Here is a 22,818-nt window from a genome sequence, read left to right on the forward strand (position 1 = left end):
AACAGCTCAATCAACGATTCAACAGCTGAGAGCGAACAGAAGGTAGAAAAGGTAGGAACCGTAGATTGCCGTAGAACAAGCATCACAAGTCTGTCTACGAGATCTTGGTGGTTCGACGTTCGACTCGTCTGAATCATGAAATCCTCAATTTTAATTTCATTTGTGCTCGTCGTTTTCGGTGTTATAATTGGTACAACTTTTGCTGAAAGCGATGAAGATCAATCGACCGATCTTTATATTATTGAGGGCAAAGTTTTTCCATGGGAAAACTCCAATTCAAACGGATGGCAACTCATGACTCATGTCATGGCTAACGGCGGAGAACATTATGGTTTCTTGAGGTAAAATGACAAAAAAATCCGTTCAAATTTTCTATTCGTTTAAATTATTTGTGATTCCCTGGCAAACTTGTAAATCCTAATGAGCGAATTATTGATTTTGGGTAGATTTGCCCTTGCAAATACGTGGCAGTCTCAATACATAATTCATAAACAACTTGGCATTATAATAACAGTTCAATCAATGCCTTGAGTGCTTCTTTCAAGAGGACACAGACATATAAATAAGGTTAATGAGGAACAGACGCTTCTTATTAGAAATAAAGTTAAATCCTTTTTTTTTGCAAATGCTTTATGTTTTGAGAAATAAAGTTATCCTTCTGTTCCTGTAGTCCTGTATAGTGATAAAATTAGGGAATAACTTTCGTTTCTCTCAAAAACTTAGTTGTTCAGTTTATAAAAAAAACTATTGACACAACACTTGATTTTCTCCCTGAAAAAGATCAGCTGCGAAATGAAACAATTTTTCTTCCAGTAAATTGGTTTTAAAGTTGCTGAGGTATGCCTGGATGAGGAATGTCTTTGATATGTCCAGAGATGTTCCTATGTAAAATGTCCAAACCTATGTGCCCTCAATTCCAGATTCTTTATTTTATTTTCAGAGAGGATGGAACGTTTGTAATTCCAAATGTGCCGTCCGGATCATACGTCGTGGAGGTTGTCAATCCAAATTACGTTTACGAGCCTGTGAGAGTAGAAATAAACTCGAAAGGAAAATTGAGAGCAAGAAAAGTGAATTTCATTCAGACTTCTCAGGTTATCCAGGTTCCTTATCCGTTGAAGCTGAGACCATTTACGCCTTTCCGTTACTTCCAAGTCAGAGAGCAATGGAGAGTTACAGATTTCCTGTTCAATCCAATGGTGAATATTGAAGTCATTTGCTTCTCCCAAAATTCAACCATCCACAGAGGACAAATGAATCAATGAAAATATCTTTTTCCAGGTACTCATGATGATTCTACCGTTGCTTTTGATCGGAGTACTGCCAAAAATGATGAACGATCCAGAAACAAAAAAGGTCAGAAACTGAACGAGCGTAAGGAGCGAGCAATAAGCGTTTATCAAAGAATATCGTGGACAGAAAAAGACGATTGTCAATGAAATTGATGTTTTTTACAGGGCATGGAGCAGTTAAACAATCTTACGAGTTACAACAGCATGCCCGAAATGTCCGAGGTCATAACGAATCTTTTTGCCGGTGGGGAGAAGCAGAAACCAAAGGCTGTGAAAGCTGCAAAGAAGCGGCAATAGCTATTGTAAAGTAGGCGATCTTTGAACATCACGAATACACACGTACACATTAATATTTATTATACCAAATTCTCAGAAGGATCGCGCGAGCGTGGAGTGAGGAAAAAAAATTTGCGATTTAGAGATAATCCGCTTGTTTTTATACCGCTCAATATTCAGAGGTGTACGCCTAGGATCAATTGTCACATTTGAAAGGTCATCGATATTAAAATACACTATCACACTTGGTAAAAGAGGAAAAACGTGTTGGCCAACTTTGGCGGGATTTTTCTGAGGATTTCAACCTCCCGCCACCACTGAAATTCTCTCAATATTTTCTATTTTCCTCTTTCTTCCTCTTTCTCTTTTTCTTTCTGTGTGGCCCGACTCCCTCGATCTCCCCACCCGTCGTTCACAGTTCCGTGAGAGAGGTCGGTTCTCTCGGTTCTTTTGCTGTAAGTACCTCAAACGCGCCGATCCCGGTCTCGTGAAAGCCGCTCAAAGTAGCGCCTGCAACGAGTCAAGGAATTTAACATTTAACAAGTATTCTCGTTAAGATTTCAGTTCGAAGATACATTGGTATTGCGTGACGCATTGTAATGTGTCAGTAGCTCAAAAAAATAAATAAATAAATGAATAAAAGGAAAACCCAAAAAACTTATGATTAACTGCATAATCGCCGAAGGCTGCTGGGCCGAGTCATCCCGACATCCGGTTGACTCGTCTATAAATATACATTCGTACTCGTGTACGAGGCTCGTCGTCTCGCTCTGCTTCAGATTGATAAATTTCCTCCGCCCATTCTCCATGAGAGTGGAGTAATTCGATTGATGCGTAAAAATGAATCCACATTCGTGAATCCTTTAATAGAGCAGCTGCTTTCCGTCACAATATGAATACACATCGCAACTGCGTGAATGTCTTTATCTGACCAATTATCCATTATATTTTGCAGATGGGAGCAGTCAAAGTATAAACCGGTTAGTCGCTTGTGTGCGCGAAACAGATGCCATTACGAGCCATAATTCTCAATATCTCCAGCAAGAACCTGTCTCCATGCTTTTTCATCTTCCATCTCGTTTTTTCTCATCGTAACTATTACGCACTCTTGGCATGGCACTAAATACGTGTTTCCTGGTGTGTCGCTACACAAGCGGGCTTTGTGCCTGCGTGTGAGAATAAGTTGGAAAAAAATGGGTGAAGATGGCGATCGGACGGATCGGTATGATTCAGCGGTGGACGATGCACGCCCAACGCGAGCGATCTATGGGCTCTCTCCTCGGATTTCCAGGAATCTTGCGACCTCCCGACCAATCGAATCGATGTATAAGCGCTCTCCATTCACCCACCATGCCTGATGCATGACGAAACATGCGTATTGCCCCTCGTCGAGATCCCTCGCGTGTATTTGGGAGTAACGGCGCGCCGGTCATTCGGATTGCGGGGTAATGCGGATCATGACCAAAGAAATTTATGGAAATTTTCAATTCGCAGTTTTGACACGATTATACGCTGTCTTTCTCATCCAAGTGTTGCTCCATTTGTTAGAGTGAGTTATCACTGAGTCGATTCCACACACACACGCACAATTGATATTTCTTTTGTTAATTTTTCATTTTTTTATAGTGTCAATTAGCTTTGTACCTAAGAGTCCTGAAGAATAAAAATCTTTCAAAGTTCCATTCGCTCTGGCGGCCTACCAGGTTTCTATTTACGAATCGAAGCTCTCGGATCCAGACGTGGGAGGAAAACGTCTCGAGGGGTTCACCTCCTCGCATTCCGACGTCTCGAATGATCAGGAAATTCATAGATTAGCAACAACTGAAGAGAAACAAACTGGCGAGTCTGGCACTGCTCCGGAATGCCTGGAGCACTTCGTCGCAGACCCAACAACAGGCGAGGGAAGAAGTCCTCCGAAAGCAGTGTGTTTACAACGAAAACGACGAAATTTAGTCTTAGCTGAGCACCGTTGCCCCGACACCCCCTGAAAATGATCCCGCGCTTTCTCGATCCTTCGTGCGTGTGACTCGTCGTTGGAGGGGATTTGGACGGTGGACGGGAGCACGCGCCCGCATGTTCGAGAGCGCGCGTACCGGCGAGCTCTTTTTAAGGAGGGAAAGAGAGAGCAGCGAGCGACAGGGAAGGCGACAGGAGGGAGGAGAAGGAAGAAAAAAAGAAAGGAAATCTCGCTACGGGGAAACCGATCGGCTAAAGATTTACCCGTCACCACGAGTTCTTGGGAAGACCCACCGCGCAACAGATCCTGCGGATCTCTCTCTCTTACAACTTCTCACTTATGCGTACATTTGTGTCTCTTCGACGATCCGAACGTTTCGTATTCCGAATACTTATGTCACGGGATTCAATCGACTTTAGTATGCAAACGTCCTACGTACGGAGATAAACAAAGTTGCTTCTCCACAAGCCGGAAAATCGATAGAAAAACAAACGGAATATTAACAAACTTTCAGAGTTTCTTTTAAGTATTTTATCCAGTTTTTACACTCGGAATAATTGACTCCATTGAGAAGTGCGTTATTCTCACTTTTTATTTGTTTTTTTTTTTTTGTAAATCGTACTCACGTGCTTCACGCTACGATTCGTCATCGGGAAGTCACTTGCTCGGTCATCGCAACACTTCGGGCAATCGGGATTGTTCCGTTTCGTCGGAAAAGCTTTTGACCCTTTTTATTATTCTCGTTTGTTTTTATTCCTGATTCACTCACTGCGCGAAATTGAGGCTTCGTTCGCACTCTTTCCTTTCATTACGACGTCGAGGGTTTGAGTTAATTTGGGAAAGAAAAATCAGGAGTTTCGAATGCAGGCACGATTTGAGGTCGACCTAACAAACTTTTGCGCTTCTTCACTACTTCGAATCGTATTTTAATTTATGTGCTGCGATACTGATTCCCGTTCCTCGTCTCTCGAGATCGTCACGGGCGAAAAATATTGCTAGAGTAACTCAATTGAAAAATGGGCTTGTGAAAGAATAAAAAACTGAAACCTGGGAAAAATGGTTGGCAACTTGGATGATTTTTTTAACCGATCGCTCCACCGTTGCTGAAGCTCTACGAAGGGAAATTGAGCTGCTGCAAGGAGCTCCAGCTCCACTCCATTGACTCTGGACTTTCCTCAATCTATTTTTTCATTTAAGGAAATCGAAGGGACCCAAAATTTTTGATTTCACACAGTGGAACGTCGTCTTTTTTCCTAGCGCCGTAAGCTTGACCCGGCGTGAGTGAAATTAGCGCGAAAGAGAGACCGGAAGTTGTGGGAAAATTGGCGCATGACGAATAAACGTCGGAGTACGCGTTAAAAAAAGCGAAGCCGCGATACGAGAGCGTGGACGACGAGTCATGATTTTTTTTCTCGCGTGTGTTTGAGCCGGCATTATCCGTCGAAGCAAGCCTCGCAGAAGCCGGCCAGCGAGAAGTTTCCAACCGTCGCTTCATGTCCGTGAATCATCGCCGAGACTCACCGACGAGATTCGTGAATTCGCTCGAACAGCAGAGCCGAGGAGCAGATTGGATCGTGCCAACGTCGAGGAGAGACTCGTGGAGGAACGAGAATGAATCGCGGAGCCTCGAGAGCGGCAAACGCGAATGTGCGGACGAGGGAACGCGCTCGAAACTGCAGGACTCGCGCGGAACACCGGCGACCCCGACGTCGCCGAATAATTCTTCCCTTTTCCCTAACCGATGTGCGCTTACTCGGGATGGATATAAAAATCACGAAAGTGCACGAAGAACGAGGGTCGCACCGGAGCTCAACGGAAGCTTGGAAGTTGGCGAAAATCCGCCAATCCTAGTGGCCCGCAGTCGTGAAATTCACTCAACGAGGCTCTCTCACAGCCTCGATTTCTTGTGCAAAACTCAAATTAATTCGCAATCTTCTTCGACTAAAGAGCCCTCGAAACTAAAGCTCTCTTCGGACTGTAGTTCCGCGATTAGTTCCTCGATGGTTTGTGAAGTAGTGAAAGACTCCGTGTGGTCAGACCCACCGGGTCTTCCGAAAGAAGAGTCTTTGGCTACCGACCAAGTCCTCGTACCGACGAGTAAGTACGCACCAGCTTCTCTCCTGATTCGTCAAAATAACGAAATTCTTCGGTCGAAAAGCTTCGTGCGACTAGCTCGAGCAGAAAATACAAAAATATTAAATGTTGGTTAACGAACCGATCGAGTCTCCGAAAAGAAACGGAATCACGAGTTCAAAAGATTATTTGAGAGGTAGAATTTATCACGAGATAAACCCAGTGAGCTTTTGGGTGGAAACATTCATTTTTCTCGGCAGTTTCGATCGATATTTTGCCCTCGACGAGAATCGAGCCTCGAAGATTCCCACCGTGCCAAGTTTTATAAAAAATTGGAGTAAACATTCGTGTCACTTTTCGTCCTGTTTGAAAATTTATCGCTCGTGAATCTAACGTGGGAGGGACTTTCCGCAGAGTCAGGAAGAATATGAAAATCCGGACTGTCGAGTTAATAAAAAAAATGGAGTTTTCATCAGTAGGATTTCGCTCGTGTCATTTTCACTTACATTTTCAAATGATTGTCAAAAAAACGTCTCCGAAATCCTGAAGCTCACTGACGAATGTAAAAACTCGCCCTTTGCGAAGGACGTTTTTTGTTTATAAGTCTCGTAAAAATGGATATTTGGCTAGCCAAAAATTCCACTGTCCACGAGACTAAAAAGCAGGCTCATGAATACCGCGGACGAGATTTCCATTCACTCGAAATTAGTGCCTCGATCAAAGCACAAACCGTCAAAATTCCGATGAAAACAATAATCTTTCAGTTACAACAAAACTTATAAAACTCTCGAGCGATTTTTTTCGCGAAATTGAAACTCTACAGAGGCTCGAACCAGAGCTGCAATTCTGAAGCGTCGTTACGACGAGGATTTTGTTTGCGCAGATCCGTCGGAATGGAATTCGAGCCACGTGGCGGCCTGGTTACGCTGGTGCGGTGGTGCATTTTCGATCGAGCCTTTGCCAGAAGCGTCGGAGCTCCCTTCGACAGGTAAGGAGCTTCTGGAGCTCTCCCTGGCCCACTGGCAGACTGTATCCGGTGGGAGAATTCTCGCTCGGCATCTCGGTTACCTGAAGCTACAGGCGACCGGTGTCTACAGTCCGGATCTCCTCCAGGAAGAAAAAGTCGACGGTGAGTCATACGAGATGCTCGGTTATAAAATTTCTCCTCGACCCTCGCTCTCGTGAGGCGCTCTCGCCGCTCGCGATGCACTCATTCACTGCCCCCCTCTCTTCCCGTCCGGCAATTTACTCACCGTTCCCTCCTTAACGAAATTCCACGCGCGAGCATCATCGAGAATAAAGTTCAAATTCAATGTGCGCAATCCGAATTTTTTTCGAGTCTTTTCAGCTGCTTCGCAACTGAAAATTTTAAATGCACGCGCATAAACTATAAACTCGGTAGTGGGACGTCACGAATTCTGAATTAAACTATTTTTAAGCGGCCAAGAAAAACTACTTTGAGGCAGTTACCCAATCATTCCAGGAACTCGAATCACGTCACTCGTCTGAAAGCATATTCGGCTTAGTTTCTACAGCGTGGAACTTCGCTCACGAATTTCTCATTGCTCATCATTTTGTAGCTTCACTGACGTTTCTTTCGATTCACACTCCTTTTTGTGCCATTTTTGGGCTTTACTGTCTCGGTCCGCAGCACTCGGTGGAGTGATGCTCTTCGCTATTTACTGATTCCTAAGGGACGATTACGGTTACCCTAAAATGGCTAAAATTGGTAGCGACTCGAGTTTAAATCATGGGAACATTGCATTCTCAATCCCGCGTGTCCGGGCGTCGCCGTGTCCCTGTCCGGAGACAGAAAGAATTAGCATCTTCGTTCAGCAAAAATTCAAGAATTTTCACTAAAATTAAAATAATCAATTTACAAAAAAAAGATAAATAATTTCATGAAAATAAGCTCGATAAATTTTGAGTAAAAATCAAATAATATGAGGCAAATACGCTTTTTCTTTCAACGCTCAGATTTAAAAAAAAAAAAATCTTTTCTTCGCCGCTGAAAATGACGGCGGTAAATCGAGTCGCGTGCCGAGCGAATTGGCGAACAATTGAAAATGGATTTCCTCCGTAAATCCAAAAGACATATAGGGGTAAGCACTCACCCGAGCTGGGAAAAGTGGTTAATAGGGGTTTTCGCCTGCCTTCGGACCAAAGTGACCGGAAGCTGCTAACAGCTCCCCAGAGCCTCCGTCGGGCTGCTCGTGCTTGCCAGAGCTCTATTCGTATATAGCTTCGACCTTATCTAAAGTCAGTGTCCATGGAGCTGATCTATTGCCGATAAACTCGATCGCGATTCTGAGCAGGGAGCGAATATATCGTCGTGATAATAGTTCCATCGATCTTTTCTCGTTGAAGAGTGTTAAAAAAAGGTGTTAAAACTCCAATAAATTTCAGTCGGTCAGAGCGTCCTCGAACGTTTTCAACGTTCTTGGATTTTTTATGAAATGAGAAGGAAATAAAATGTTCGAGTAGTTACTTATAAAAATAACTTTCCAAAATCTCGGTTCCCTGAATAATCGTCACTCCTGGAAGACGCGAAATAGTCGAATCTCAAAACGGTGTTTGACCTTCTTACTCGACCGGAAAAACAAAAGTACTCAAAATCCATGCAATTTCGAGTGACCCACTTTTCAACAAATCTTTAAGAAGGGTGGATCGCGACATCAAAATAATCAGAATTTCATCAAATTTCGTGATTACATTCTTTGCCATAGAGTATAAAAATACAATTTTTTTCAAATTTTTTTACCACATATTTATCGAATAATTGAGCGTTAAATCGAACGTCTTATGCACGAGATGTATAAACTGTATACGTGTAAACTCTATGCTTATGCACGTGAACTTTAGTGTTCAATTACTCGAGAGCAATGTGGTAGAAAAATCTAAAAAAATGTCTATCCTCTTATATATTTTTAAAGAATACATTTACCAAATTTAATGAAATTCTTATAATTTTGAAATTCTTCATATCTTTAACGTGCTTTAGCATGCCAACATTGTATCGTCGCGATCCACCCTCCTTAATTCCAAATCAGCGAATTCGTTAAATTTTTAAATCGAACATAAAATACGGAGTTCAACAGACTAACCAGCAGTCTCGAAACATTGAAAAATGTATTTCAAAGCGCAATCATTTTTTATGGTATTCGAAGCACGATGACTTTTGGAAATACCTGGTTTCTCGTTCCCCCGAGAAATGATTAGGTCGTAAGATAGGATGAGAGTTCATTCATAAAGAGAGTTTGAACGAGTGCACGCAAAGGGCGGGGGGGCGATAAATCGCGATGAGAGCCAGGTGAATTCTTTTATTTCCTCGTAGAAGATCTTTCTCTCGTTTTCAACGTAATGTACGCTTCCAAGAGTGGTTTTCCGAGGATCACGGAGAAAGAGAGAAGGAAAAGGTGCGAGAATCTCTTTGAAGGAGTTTCTTGGCAGAGTAAGCCTTCCGGCCAGATCTATAGAGATACTTCCGATCGTCCCGTTGAATAACGCCCCTCGTTGGCAGCGCCCTCTGCACCCGGTGGCGTCGTTTATTAAACGAATCAGTGTTATCGCAGCAGGAGCGCGCAGGAGAGCGAGATAGACTCGGTCTCATGAATAAACCATCGGGTGTTTAGGGTCGCCCGAAAGCCTGGGTGGGAAGGGCGCGAACCGGGGTGCTGAACGGCTCGACGGGTGGCGGAGCAGGAATTCTCGCTCGGCTCCGGAAAAGACAAGGGTCAAAGTTATACGGCACCCTTATGCTCGTACTTGGAAGCTCGGTAGAAAAACGCGGAGCGGCCGCTCTCTCGAGAACGGTAAGCTCACCCGCGACGGGGAGCAACTATATTGTTTTCTTGATGAGCCTCAAACATTCCCAACAAAATCTTGCGAAATGGCCGCGGTGCGGGGTGCTCGCGGCGAGCGAGTCTGAGCGAGCCGGCACCCGGGCCAGCTTATCATTTTATTGCTCGCTTTTCGCTTTATCGAACATCGCATTTCGGAGTAATCGTGAAATAAAAAACACCGATGGATCGGGAGATACGAAGTTCGGACGCGTTTTTTAATCGAATGTAGAAGCCGATTATAAGATGTTACTTTAGCTACAAATTTCTTTGTTTTTTCTGGTTTTTTACCATTTCAATGCCATGGATCAACGTTTTTTTGAAATCGGTTGTTTTCGGAAATGTTTTTAGGATAGACGGAAATAACTGAGGACAGCGAACTCTTCGGTATAGTTTCAAGGACATTTAAAGAGTTGAAAAACACTTTTTTCATGCGAGAAATACTAGTTCGTACGTGGCTCATGCGCCAAGTCTGATTGTCGAAGTTTCTCGGCTCCGTACAACGAGGAGATCGTAATTATTGTCTGTAACGGAAACTCCAATTTTTTTTTCCATTTTCATATATTTTCCTTTCGTGTGAAAAGCCGAGAAAATCGGGAAATCCTGTGTTTTTAGCGAGCTTGAAAGAAAACGCTTCTAAAGAAGAAGAAAAATTGGAATTTTTGTTGTAGACAATAATTACGATCAAACAATATTTCTCACATTTAAAAAATATTTAATGCTCTTGAAATATTCTTGAAACTATACCGGAAAGTTCGCTATGGTGAGTTATTTCCGTCTATCCAAAAACATTTGCGAAGATAATCGATTTTTTGGACTTTTTAAAGCAGGAACCCCCTTAAATTGTCACTTTTTATGCTCGCAGAGTACAGGAGAAAGTGAAATTGAATGAAATAACGTAATTTTGCTGAATCGAAATGGTAATTTTAAGAGAAACGACGATCATCAAAGTTGGCGAATATGTTGACGCGTACATTTTGAAAAAGAGCTTTTTCGTTTGAATTAGAAATCATATTTTCAGGTTTTTTTTTCTGTTGAACAATCGCATGCTGATTTTGTATCGAAAAACAAAAATAAAAAAAAGAATCGTTTGATTTCTGGACTATGGAATTTTTGGGTACATGAAATTTCGACTTTCAGTTTAAACGAGCATTTTTTCCTCCTAATTTCGATCAGTTCTAAAAATAGTTTTCGATTAAGAGACTCAAAATGCAGATTTAAGAGCCTCGAGCATAAAATTTGCGAATTTATTGTTCGAATAGTGTGCCAGCTGGATATTTTCTTCGATAAAGAGTCAAAGCTGTTCGCGTGAAGTCTGAAAGCACCCAATGCTGATGTCTTACGAACGAATATCTACAGCAGGTCGCAAGGGGGTGCGAGGGTCGAGACACCCTGTGGCGAGCCTGGAGCGTCGCCGTCGACGACGTCGTCGACGAGCAGTGGGGCGAGGTTTCGCCGCGCGATAAGGGCAATCTCAAATCACCGAGGGCAAAGGTCGCTCAGTTACACTTTGTCCATCGGCCGGTGAACCTCGACCGAACGTCCTTGCGTGGCAGAGTGTTTCGTATGCGAAATATCAATGTCATTGAAGTCTGACGTTTATTAAATTTAAAGAATATCGTTTGAAAAAGAAAGTGAGGAAAAGCGGAGTTTTGGCTTCGGTTGCTCGGTTCTTTTTTCTCACTTTGGATGACGAAGCGTCGTTTGACCGCATCGAAAATCGTGGCCACCGATAAAATGTCACGAATTTATTGACTAATCATTTTTCATGACTTCCCTGCCACGAGCTGGATGATTGTGACGGAAAAAACTATGATAGGGATGCTCTTAGTTTGGGAGATTGCTATGATCGATCGGTTCATGGGTGCACCGCTGAAAATCGCTTTGAAACTCTGCATCGAAGCACCAACGTGCCCGGATGAGCTTAAAAAGCATTCGGCCATCAAACTGTGCAAGCCCAACGGATCGTCAACGTTTGTGCTCCTCTGCATACGGCATTTTGGAAAAATGATACTCCCGACAAAATGAGAGCCTTTGGAAACGGGACCACGAGGAGCTCTTTGGGCGAATGTTCGCGAGAGAGATGTGGCGAATACAGACTCATCCGTTGCATCTTCAGCAAGAATCGAGAATTCATCCTTCCACAGCAGCCATTCTTTACAATGGTACATTCAACAACGAATTTTAACTGATCACACGAATCGTAAATCATATTTTGAGTCGTTTGTACACAAAACCATTCACATTTTTATTCGTTTTTTTACGCTATTTTCACGTGGTCGCTTCATTCTTGGCTCTGCACCAGTTTCTCTTTATATTTTGTCACAGCTAATCGCATTTTATTATTTTTCCATCGAACAGTTAGAATTAGCCCACTGACAAGGCTTTTCGGTATGAGAAACATTCTTGAGATCGTGAAAGTAAATTTGGGTTTCAAATCATTTTGAATTGCCAAATAGATTGGGATGGCAATTGATGACGAGCATTAGCAGTGGAGAATAAATATTGTCAAAATCAAAAAAAGAGAGATTTTTGATTTAGCATCTTCGTTTACAAAACGTTTGGCAATGTCACGGTTCTGAAAATCACAGAAACTCCACTTTCCCAATCATTCTGCCAATTTTGGCTCTCAATATCTCGTCCAAACATTCGTTGATCCCACTTTTTGATAATTGGGCTGGAATCCTTGTAGTTTCATCTACAATTAGAGCTTTTGTGGCGTAGTTCATCTAACGATTGGGCATTTTGTTAAGGAAGATCATGCGTTTCTTGTCATTCAAAAAAGCAACTGAACTTTTTTGCTCTTTTCGTGATTAAAGAAACGATTAAAATTTATTTTCGCAATTATGCAAATTATGTGTAACTTATTTGTTGAGATTGATCAATTTTTAATATGATGATAGCGGCCACAATACTTTCGCAGGAAAATCGTCAAGCAAAATGTGACAACAGCCAGCATTTCCTATTTATCTATATTTTAAACCAGCTGGCTCATGGTGTTGTCAAACCTTCCACTCGTGTCATTATTACTCGTTAACCTCAAACGAGTGTTTTTCTTTTTCCATTCCCGAGTGATTTTCACCGATAACAAGGCTTTCTCAATACATCATTGATATCTAAAAACGTTCTATTTTCTTATTCTCGCTTTTGGCTTTTTAAAGTTGGGAGGATCCTATTTCAATAAAACCGAATGGTCGCACAGAAAGTGTGCCTGCCACAAGAGCCTAGCATAACCCTTCGAAAAATGAGATTTTCGTTAATTGTTTTCTCGACACCTGGACCGTAGATTCTATAATAATTCCGGGAATGCACGCTGTATGTTTCTAGCATATTTCAAACTTTCAACTCTTAAAGTTCGAATTTTCGATTCCCATTAGATTCGCGTCAACTTTCTTAAGGAGGGTGGCTACATTCGTCAAAATGATAAGAAATTGATCAAATTTGGTGATAATCTTCTTCAACATTAAGTGCGAAGACACAATTTTTTTCAAAATTTTCTTCTGCTTAGTTATCGAGTAATTACGCATTAAAGCAGATTTCTTATGCCCGGAATGTATACCCATATACATAGAAACGCTATGCTTATACACGTGAACTTTATTGATCAATTACTCGATAACTGTACAGAAGAAAAATCTTTAATAGTTTGTATTGTCAAATTTGGCACTAAAGAATATGTTGACCAAATTTTATTAAATTCTTATCATTTAAAAATTTTTAATGTATTTAACATGGTTTAGCATGGCAACATTGTATCGTCGCTAGCCACCCTCCTTAAATACGATGACTTTTGTCTTCGAAAATGTTGCTCAAAGCCGCCTGCAGTGGCAGAGTGCAGAAATGAATTTTTTCCAGACGAAGACACGAGTAATAACGAACAAAGTGAAATTTGGATTTAACATTGGAGGGAAAACAGACTGCGAGGGTCAAAGTGAAATTTTCGATTTGGAAAAGAGTGATTAACAGGCTCTGATAAAATCGTTCTTGAAAAGTGCATGTTCGCATTGGCCGTTTCGACACATGCCTCGGGTGTCGGCAACGACAGCAGGGGCTCCTTATGCGATCGGTAAAAATTCAAAGGAGGCGCCGCATCGTCGGGATCTATTCATACAAACGGGCTCTCGCGCATGCACACAAACACACAAAACACGCGACTCGCTAGCGTTTACCTCCCGTGGTCAAAAATCTCAGCCGCCGCGATAAAGTCATCTGTAAGTCTCACTTAAATCGTGTTAAATATATGTGTAGCTCGAGTGACTAGCAGCTCGGTAAATGTAATTTCCCTCGCGCACGAGGCGGCGTCGTTTGTCGCGCTTCCATCCTTATCTCACTATTTTCGTCGCGATTCTCCGAACTATGAATTCATTATAAACTGGGTGGTCAGACGAAATGATCCTTAACAAGTTGCGTGTGAAGTTCTCTAGCTGAAATAGAGGAGCAAGCGACGGCGGGGGCCGGATGTAACGACGTTGGAGAAAGCACCGAGCAATGGGGCTTTGTAGTTCATTCTGTGACTTCGCTTTCATGATTTTCATCCAATTTCGCAGTGTTTTGGCATTGAGTGACTTTCCTTATTCCCATTTTCCTTTCTCATCAGAACTTTGGCCATCTGAAATGAAAAATTTGATTAAAACACACTTTAGTGGATAAGGGAGCAACAAAGTACTAATTTCTCTCAAGATTTTTAAACTCGAGTCGAGCAGGCGATAATCCAACTGATTTTTAATAGATGTGAGTTACGAGGGGATAAAAATAAAGAAAAAAAACTATTCATGGACCAAGCAAAGTTGTGAATTCTGACGTTTGTCTGCCGAGAGTGGGAAGAATTACTGGCCATAGGTTTAGTCATTGCTGAAAAATTCAATTTTGTAAAATGTTGCAAAATATTCGGTCAGTTTTGTGGGAAAAATGAATAACAAGGGATTATTCGTGCTACAAGTTGGCCGCATAAGCCGACGGCTTATTGAGTTTCACTCGAGTGCGAATGTAAGTGCACCGTAAACCGAGTCGAATGTCGCAGCTTACGCACGATCTAATTCGTCTCTTTTAGCACATTTTTTTTTTTTTAATGTCTGCTGCGAAAATGCGATTTGATATTCAAGCAATATCGGAAGCAGATTCAAATCAAAGTGGCAGTTTAATTAAGGGGAGTCTTGCTTTAGAAAGTCAAAAACATCGATTGTTTTTGGAAATGCTTGTAAAATAGACGGAAAAAACTCACCACTTTTCGGTTCGCAATTCGCTATTTTTTCGGGTTTCTATCGGCTCGTATGGAAGGGAAATATAAAAAAATAGAAAACTTCGAGAATCAGACTTTGCGCATAAACCACGTACAAATTAGTATTTCTCACATTAAAAAAATGTTTTTGGACTCTTGAAACGTCCTTGAAACTATACCGAAAAGTTCGTTATGCTGAATTATTTCCGTCTGTCCAAAAACATTCCCGAAAACAATTGATTTTTTTAATTTTTTAATGAAACACACAGGCGCAAAAAAAATGTCTGCGCCATTGATACAATTATAATATTCTTATGCATTTTTGCCCGCTGAGCACGAATGCGTAGCCCGTTTTGTCCCACACGTCAAGATTTTTTATCAATCTCAAAAAGCACTTTTAAATACAGTAAAACTTCATATACATTACTTGGTCAATAAAATTACCTTCGAAATTCATAATCCTATAAATTTTGAGCCCTATTAATTCTCAACCAAATCATCAGCAACGGAATTTTCGTGGCTGGGGGTTTCCGGAGATCGCTGATTACTAATCTGATGCCAGATTTTCCAAATTTTCTCAATTCAAAAATCGATCCAATTGGTTTAAAACTTGTTTTCCGAGTTTTGGGAAATCCTGGGTTTTCCTCCGTGTCAAATCCTTATCAGTTGTTTGACAATTTTTACCCAAATTGGACCCATTCCGAGGAAGAATTCGTTCGAAATATGCTTCGTGCGACAAACTTTTGAAAAATTCTTTAAACTATTCTTTGAAACTCGCTAAAATGCGAGCTGCACTTTTCAATCTGAATGCCAATGAACGAGTCCGAACTGCTGGGATTTAGCGAGCCATATTTCTCACATTAAATTTAAATCTTCGTTTATAAAGAAATCCATCAACTCAGTTGGAAGCGAAAAAATCTCATCACACCTGCATGAGGGTCTCGCTGCGCTAGCTTCAGCTCAATATCAGCATGCGTGCCTGTCACAGATTGAGTAAAATTATCTGCAGTATGGAAAATAACCAACTGTGGATGCATGAATGTGTAAAAAGGTGAAATTAAACGAAATTCGTGACTGAGAATTCAAGATGAGCAACGGAGTTGTTTATACTTACGAAAGTGAGAGCGAGAGAAAAGAGAGAGAGAGAAAGTATATTCCTTTTACCATTTTTTTCATCTCAGAAAGGTTCGGCCTTCTGCAGAGAACGTGTTCACTGATTGGAGCAGCATCCAGTGGTGGTGGTGGTACAGGGGCGGTCGGCGGAGGTGGACAAGTTCAGCTCTGGCAATTCCTTCTCGAGCTGCTCTCGGATTCGTCCAACTCTTCGTGCATTGCGTGGGAGGGTTCGAACGGCGAATTCAAGCTAACTGATCCGGACGAGGTTGCGCGAAGATGGGGCGAACGGAAGAGTAAGCCGAACATGAACTACGACAAACTCTCACGAGCTCTCAGGTAAACTTATCTCATTGTATGACGACCTCTTGCTCTCGCTCCTTCCGGTTTATGCTTGCTTTTTCTCTCGTGCGATTGTCATTTCCAAGGAGCCGAAACATTCGCTCGGTAAATGTCAAGGCGATCGTTGCATCATTAGTTTTGGTATCGCCTTCTCGTCCAACATTGCTCGCTCGAGAGCAACGATGCAAACGCTTCCATTCCTGATGGAAAAATGTGCCCTGGAAAAATAGTTCAATTTAGTCGAAAGAAATACTTTTGTTCGTTGAAAAAACGGCCCGTCTGTCATTCGATACGCGGAATGAGCGTGGATCGTCGAGTTACCATGCCCGCGTTGACCGTTCAATCAACCTGATTTTCGAGCAAAACCCAATTGGAGCAAACGAGTCCGACGAAACGATCTAAAAAAAAAACTCGAATAATTTCAGCAAATCTTCAATTTTATTCCCTGCCGAATTTGCAATTCGTAGCTTATTTTCGACCTACACGCCAAAATGATTCGTGGAACAAAAATAGGTGAATTACAAATATTTTTTCGTTCATTTCGTCGGACTCCGACGCTGCAAACTTCAGCGTCGTCCAATGAATATAAAAAGTAGCGGTGCAGCTTGGCACAAACATTTGAAAATAATTCTTTCAATCCTCGTCGTCAAGCGACCTTCCTACGTCTTTAAATTTGAAAAATCCTCCGAGATGCGCCTTGAGAGGGGAACAATTTTCTGTCATCGAATAATAGTCATCAATCCCAGTAATAATTATTTCGTAATTATTCCAGGTATTACTACGACAAGAACATAATGACGAAGGTCCATGGAAAGCGATACGCGTACAAATTCGACTTCCACGGCCTGATGATCGCGTGTCAAGCTCAAGCCGGCATATCCCTAGATTCAGGGACGTCGTCCCGTGGAGCGGCGAGCACCGGGTGCCACGCTCACCACGCTCAACATTTGTTCGCCCCCGGCTCGACGTCGAGCCAAAATTCGCCATCGACTTCCAATCAATCCGGACCTCCGCCGCCCCCGCATTACTGCTGGCCGTATCCTCGATATTCGCCGCCGACTTAGCCATGAAAATGTGGGAAAATACGATTTTCCGTCGATACGGTGGATGCCCCTTAATTTCGGAAACCGATTTGCCATCCTCGTTCGACTGTTCGAGGCTCGGAGACGGAAAGACTCGGGCGCGCATTCGCGAGTCTTTCGTGAGGATCCACGTGTACCTGGTAAAAAAAAAAAAAACGTTACAAAACGAAACTGTTCGTCGTGTTGGGACTATGGAAAGTCCAATTGTACAAAAAACCGTTCGAAAAAATACTCATTTTTATTTTTGTTATCTCTGTCCATGTCCGTACTGTAAAAATAGACATTTTCGCGGAAACCGTCATGCTCGAGTATGCAAGAGTGCGCCAGGGCTCGCGCTGCACCGCGACTCTCGATGGTTGGAATGACAATCCATTAGCACTTTAGGATTTATCATCGTTTCTCGAAATATACGAATCTTGTGTGAGCATATAGCTTAATTGACACTGTATCATTGTAAATAAAGATTTTTTCGTCACACTGGGAAAGTCTTTGACATTCTGAAACGTTGAGCTCGTTTATGGAACAAATTTTTCAGAATCCTCTTCGAAATAAATGGGTCAACGTGACAGTGCCGTGAGTATGGGCCTTCGTCGGTCGAGTTGTCGGCCTCGATGTTTGTCATTTTTCTAAAACGCGGTTTGCATCCTACAAAAACTTGTGTGGGGGCAAAATTGGCTTGTAATAATTTCTGGATTCGCGCCTATTCGCCTATTCGAAGCCGAGAATAACCCACAAAACGACAAAATTGATTCGTCATTCATTACAGGTGCGTTTCAGTTATCGCCCGCAACACCAAAAACTCAACACACAGTGACCGAAAAGTGGAACGCACCTATTGGCAAGATTGAAAAAAAAAAAAAAAAAAAAAAACACCGATGTCACATTTTTCGTAAGAACGCAGTCAGGGAGCACGAAAACTTTCAGGAGCAATTGTGATGAGCGAGACGACGATCAGTGAAGGAACTTAGAACCGCCGAATTTCCTCATAAATGGGATCGCACTGCATGCTACAGCATCGAAATTTTTTGACTCAAAAGAGAAACAAATATAAGTGAAAATTACTGCGTGTATGACATTTCTCAAAGAACAATTTTGTCCAAATTACAAACTACAAATTTCAAAAAAATGGGGTTGATAGGGTTTTTGCGGTCGCAGCAGTCACGGCAGTATCGCTTCATTGTTTTTTATTTCGTTGTCAAAAAGTGTACTTGCGTCTCGAATCGGTAGAGCTACCGCGCTACCGTCCAGCAGCATTTTACACTTATTATACAAAGGAAATAAGCTAACCTGTAAAGTCCTGCAAGGTGGTCAACAGGACTCGCAATAACTTGCAGTGAATATCGGAATAAGGCTCGTAACGCAGTTATCGGAAGTAGGTACCGTTGGAAAATATGTTTTCTTATTTTATACAATTGAATGATTTCAACACCGACTTCCAAAAGATGTTCGAACTATTCTAAAGAATCTCAATTCGAAATAATCCGGTGAGCATCGAACATGTCTGTCAAAGCTCTGTCGGTGTTACAGAAAATATATTGACTCGATAAATTACCATCCCAGCAATGTTTTGAAATCGACAACGGAAGATGGCAGTGCATGAAATGTCGCCGACCAATGAGGAATAGTGTAGCCAGGTCGTGTCTCGAGTACAATCCGACGCCATTTCTCTTTCCTCGTCAGAGAAGGTAGATAGAACACGCTTTGAACACAATGTCTCCGTAATCCATGAATTACGATGGCATCGTTCAATATTCTAATTGAAAATGTTCCAAAATATGTTTGTCTGTTCGTCGCTTATAATAAAAACTATTTATTTCAGTTGCCGAGATCGTCTGAATCATGTCTGACGTTGAAACGTAAGTGTCTGATACATTACAAACGACCACGCTCAAACAACCGCGTTTAACGCTTTTCAAGTTTTTTAAATTTCTTTGATACTATTTAATATTATCGTTAATCTTCTATTTCTTACTGGTATTAAAATTTGTTGTGAGTACGTTATAAGAGTAGTTAAGAGTCTCCGGTTAACCTCACTTTCATCGTTACTTCAATTTAACCAAAACTTTTTCTTCATCTTTGGGAATACGAACTGTAGATAATTGAACTTAATCATTTACACTGAAATTGATGTACTCATTTATTTTTTTATTACAGCGACGATGTATCCTCAGCGGTGACCTGTGGAGGTCCCATGGATGTCAATACTGCACTCCAGGAAGTCCTCAAAAATGCACTCATTCACGACGGTGTCGTTCACGGTCTCCATGAAGCTGCCAAATGCCTTGATAAGTAAGTTTTTGTGACATCAATGATAATTGTTATTTGAAACAATATTTTCCACTGCAGCCCTGTTCTATTGTTCCCATCTCTACTACATCATGTTTTCCCATGGAACTTTGTGTGGAATTTCTATTTCACGAGTTAACTACTCAACCCCAAAGAAACAATGCAGTCTGTCTTCATTAACTCAATCATTGTTGTTGATAATGAGATAATCTAGAATGGTGAAAGGTTCAGCAGAAAAGAGTTTCGTTTAAAGTGTTTTTTGTTAATTGTCGTTTGGTGACAGTCATGAAAATTTTTGTCAAAGATTTATTCCAATATCTATTGCATATAGAATTTTGAATCTATGTGTTCTTGAAAATGGAAATCACCTTAACTAAAATAACACTCCTAAATTGCATAGCCTCAAATCTTGTTCTAAAGAATAATGAATAAAAATTGATAAAAACATGTAACTTTAATGGGAGAGTTCTCAATTGAACGTTGATATTTTTATGTCTCATCATTATAACTGGTTACAAAAGTTGATTTTTTTTTATTTCAGGAGACAAGCTATGCTCTGTATCTTAGCTGAAAATTGTGATGAGCCAATGTATAAGAAGCTTGTACAAGCTCTTTGCAACGAGCATCAAATCTCTCTTATCAAAGTGGACAATAACAAAAAGCTTGGCGAATGGGCAGGTCTCTGCAAAATCGACAACGCTGGCAAAGCACGTAAAGTTGTCGGCTGCTCTTGCGTTGTAATAAAGGTGATTTTGATTTTTCCTCTTTTCATTCAAGATTCTAGTTTATTCGTGTTACATCGTATGATGAAAATTGTAGGCTCCCTCTACTGAGTCGAACCCAAATACAAAAAGCCATGCTGAGCATTGCCTGTCTGATTAAAAATACTCGTTAAGTTCTAATATCCATTCGAGTGGGTCAGTGCTTGATCAAGCTTTTGTGTGATTACAGGACTTTGGTGAGGAGACTCCCGCCAAGGATGTGCTTATGGAATACCTGAAACGAAATTCTGTACACTAAGATTCTTTTAATAAAATATCAAACACCTCAAAATTCGTTTCGCATTTGCTTCCAAGTCCGCTTTTACTTCGTGGTCTGTATGACATATTCGCATTCAATCTTGAATGCCGAAAGCTTCTTTCGATTCAATTATTTTCGAGCAAACTGCTTTATGGTTCGTCCAATCTTTTACTTGACATTCCCTATTAACAGACATGGAACGAATGAAAAATGACGAATTTTCTACCGAATATAAAACGCCTAATCGCAATAAATTGATAAAGATTGAAAAGCAGTTTCCACCTTCCACAATACCAGACTCCTTTGCATTTTGAGCATCTTTTCGAAGCGTCCTCCTGGCAGAACGCGCAGAGTTTGTCCTCCGTAATTTCTAATTTATCCATATCGTAAGCTCCGCTCAAAACTTTCGCCAAATTAATTATTTCATCAGTATTTTTCGTGTACAAACACTTGGACTGATGCTTTGCAAGTTTTTTCCATTTTTTTCGATACTTTTCCAGTATCGAAGTTCTTATTTTCGGGATAACTTCGACTATTAAATTAGACTTTGCGCTCGCAGTTGGCCGCGAAATTGTTAAATGACTCAACCATCGTCGAAGTTCGATCAACGGTGCTATTTGGTCCAGTACGTGCTCTTGTAAGTATTTTTGCAACTGAAAAACGGTAAACAAATGGTATTTTTTAAGACATTTTTATTGTCGAATATCACTCGTGCAAATACCTTCATCAATTGGGATATTCTAAATTCCGTCATTTCGTAATATGCTCCTGAGGTTGGATTAAGGAGCAGTTCTCGGATGCCTATCCAGACTTGACCTTCCGCTTTGCATAACTTGTTTTCGTCTTTCGACCGAATTTTTTGCCATTTTCCGTTGGTGTAAATCATGGGATTGTCTGATATGAATAAAGCGATTAAATTTAAATGAACTTTTAATAAGCCGTGTGACGAGCATACCTTTGTCGTCCGTTTTTTTCCAGGGATGCTTTTCAATGAGCTGAACCAGAAGATAAGGAACGTCATGAACCGACAGCATTCTCGACAAAACTCCGAGTGGCAATTTTTCACAAAATTCAGCGAGATAACGCAATATTGAGATGCATTTCATTGCAATGTCAAATTCCATTTCCGTTTTTTTGCGAAGCAGTTCTCCGAGGCATGAACTAATAATGCGAGAATATGTCAAATTTTAATGTGCTCATCCGGGTCATGGAGACCCAGTGTAGTAACTATTGGGGGCTGCATCAAGTTCAGTGAGTTTCTCGAAAGGTTGTTTTTATTCACCTGCCGTCGTCAGCTTGCTCGCCTGCCTCTTTTGCCTCGGAGAAAATAAGTGTGATGACGTTACTGACAGCATAATCGACTAAATCGAATACCGAATCGTCGAGAGTCACGGCGCTGTCGGAGTGAAATAATACATTTTCTAGCAAGGAAACTGCCATTGACTCGTGATAGAAAACACTGTAAAGCATGAAAGTGTTGGATGGTTCTCCATTCAGCTCGATTAGAAGTGGAAAAACTTTTTCTTTCCAAACAGCCGTTTGTATGGCTTCGTAAATAAGGATGGGTATCTAAAAATAATGAATATTCTGAGGTTTGCGATTCGAAGAATATTGAAAATTAACGAAATGTCCAGTTCTTGAAAGTATCGGTTGTATACCCGCTGGAAACTGATGAACCATTCTTTTATCGATTCTTCACGCAAGGTACTTATTTCCAAAATGCTTTGTTGATTCAACAATATTAGTTTCTTATGAAACTCGAACCATCTAAAGTACATAATATGTATTAATTCCGATTGCGTTTACTTATAAAACGCGACTGTGATAAAAACGTGTTGCACACTCCAAAATTCAAATCGAACAATTTTTTTACGTTTTCGTTCCAAGGTCCTCGAGATCAAATGCCGCTAAATTTTCTACGTAAGCTTCCGCTTCCCATGGTTCCACAATATTATTCTTCTCTGACATATTCGTTCGGTAGTCTTACTATACTAACGCTACTAACGCACCGGGCCACCATTTGTAAACAAGCTGATTATTTTGTTTCATTTCGTTTCCAAGAATACACGATTTGAAAACTTGTACTTTTATTTTGTGCTTCGATATGCGTGGAGGCGACAAAAATATTCAAAACGCACACGAAACTCCTCGTAAAATACTTTCGAATTGTATTGTCAAAACAATTAAAAGTACGTTCTATTTTTCAATTCAAAAATATGAAAAAAAAGCTTGCCGTAATAACTTTTTGAATGATGGTCGGGTCTGCCAGATCTAAATAAAAACTTCCAAAAAGGTAACCGATGTTACCGATTGATACTAG

At 41.1% G+C, this 22,818-nt stretch overlaps 4 protein-coding genes across 5 annotated transcripts; 3 read left to right on the forward strand and 1 right to left on the reverse strand.

The window, feature by feature from the left end:
* Positions 1-33: 33 nt before the first annotated feature.
* On the forward strand, positions 34-3,250 carry EMC7 (ER membrane protein complex subunit 7). 2 transcript variants are annotated; one of them, XM_043421538.1, is made up of 5 exons: positions 34-341; positions 941-1,199; positions 1,282-1,356; positions 1,458-1,599; positions 2,524-3,250. In XM_043421538.1, the coding sequence occupies exons 1-4, from the start codon at positions 136-138 to the stop codon at positions 1,587-1,589; spliced, it is 672 nt and encodes a 223-aa protein (XP_043277473.1). In that variant the 5' UTR covers positions 34-135; the 3' UTR covers positions 1,590-1,599; positions 2,524-3,250. The 2 variants fall into 2 exon arrangements, with proteins under 2 accessions (XP_043277473.1, XP_043277472.1); XM_043421537.1 differs by lacking the exon at positions 2,524-3,250 and having other exon boundaries at positions 35-341; positions 1,458-1,831.
* A 128-nt stretch (positions 3,251-3,378) lies between these two features.
* LOC122412172 (DNA-binding protein D-ETS-6-like) lies at positions 3,379-17,669 on the forward strand. The gene is made up of 4 exons (XM_043421536.1): positions 3,379-5,622; positions 6,482-6,727; positions 15,837-16,107; positions 16,883-17,669. The coding sequence occupies exons 1-4, from the start codon at positions 5,019-5,021 to the stop codon at positions 17,172-17,174; spliced, it is 1,413 nt and encodes a 470-aa protein (XP_043277471.1). The 5' UTR covers positions 3,379-5,018; the 3' UTR covers positions 17,175-17,669.
* A 1,135-nt stretch (positions 17,670-18,804) lies between these two features.
* Positions 18,805-20,531, forward strand: RpS12 (ribosomal protein S12). The gene is made up of 5 exons (XM_043421593.1): positions 18,805-18,877; positions 19,012-19,048; positions 19,347-19,481; positions 20,020-20,224; positions 20,430-20,531. The coding sequence occupies exons 2-5, from the start codon at positions 19,032-19,034 to the stop codon at positions 20,496-20,498; spliced, it is 426 nt and encodes a 141-aa protein (XP_043277528.1). The 5' UTR covers positions 18,805-18,877; positions 19,012-19,031; the 3' UTR covers positions 20,499-20,531.
* Positions 20,244-22,740, reverse strand: Zmynd10 (zinc finger MYND-type containing 10). The gene is made up of 7 exons (XM_043421583.1): positions 22,372-22,740; positions 22,157-22,265; positions 21,781-22,067; positions 21,454-21,659; positions 21,220-21,392; positions 20,781-21,151; positions 20,244-20,680 (listed from the first exon to the last, which is right to left on the reverse strand). The coding sequence occupies exons 1-7, from the start codon at positions 22,464-22,466 to the stop codon at positions 20,593-20,595; spliced, it is 1,329 nt and encodes a 442-aa protein (XP_043277518.1). The 5' UTR covers positions 22,467-22,740; the 3' UTR covers positions 20,244-20,592.
* Positions 22,741-22,818: the final 78 nt, after the last annotated feature.

This window comes from Venturia canescens, chromosome 6 (genome assembly GCF_019457755.1).
Source record: "Venturia canescens isolate UGA chromosome 6, ASM1945775v1, whole genome shotgun sequence".
NCBI lineage: Eukaryota > Metazoa > Arthropoda > Insecta > Hymenoptera > Ichneumonidae > Venturia > Venturia canescens.

Excerpts from the sequence above, each read along its gene's own strand:
- EMC7 (XM_043421538.1), top strand. The coding sequence starts at position 136 with ATGAAATCCTCAATTTTAATTTCATTTGTGCTCGTCGTTTTCGGTGTT. Across the intron at positions 342-940 it reads GAACATTATGGTTTCTTGAG|AGAGGATGGAACGTTTGTAA; the intron begins GTAAAATGACAA and ends TTTTATTTTCAG. Across the intron at positions 1,357-1,457 it reads ACGATCCAGAAACAAAAAAG|GGCATGGAGCAGTTAAACAA; the intron begins GTCAGAAACTGA and ends TGTTTTTTACAG.
- LOC122412172 (XM_043421536.1), top strand. The coding sequence starts at position 5,019 with ATGTCCGTGAATCATCGCCGAGACTCACCGACGAGATTCGTGAATTCG. Across the intron at positions 5,623-6,481 it reads CCAAGTCCTCGTACCGACGA|ATCCGTCGGAATGGAATTCG; the intron begins GTAAGTACGCAC and ends TTGTTTGCGCAG. Across the intron at positions 6,728-15,836 it reads CCAGGAAGAAAAAGTCGACG|AAAGGTTCGGCCTTCTGCAG; the intron begins GTGAGTCATACG and ends TTTTCATCTCAG.
- RpS12 (XM_043421593.1), top strand. Across the intron at positions 19,482-20,019 it reads GCTGCCAAATGCCTTGATAA|GAGACAAGCTATGCTCTGTA; the intron begins GTAAGTTTTTGT and ends TTTTTATTTCAG. Across the intron at positions 20,225-20,429 it reads GCTCTTGCGTTGTAATAAAG|GACTTTGGTGAGGAGACTCC; the intron begins GTGATTTTGATT and ends GTGTGATTACAG.
- Zmynd10 (XM_043421583.1), bottom strand. The coding sequence starts at position 22,466 with ATGTCAGAGAAGAATAATATTGTGGAACCATGGGAAGCGGAAGCTTAC. Across the intron at positions 22,068-22,156 it reads GGTTCATCAGTTTCCAGCGG|ATACCCATCCTTATTTACGA; the intron begins GTATACAACCGA and ends CATTATTTTTAG. Across the intron at positions 21,393-21,453 it reads GAAAAAAACGGACGACAAAG|ACAATCCCATGATTTACACC; the intron begins GTATGCTCGTCA and ends TATTCATATCAG.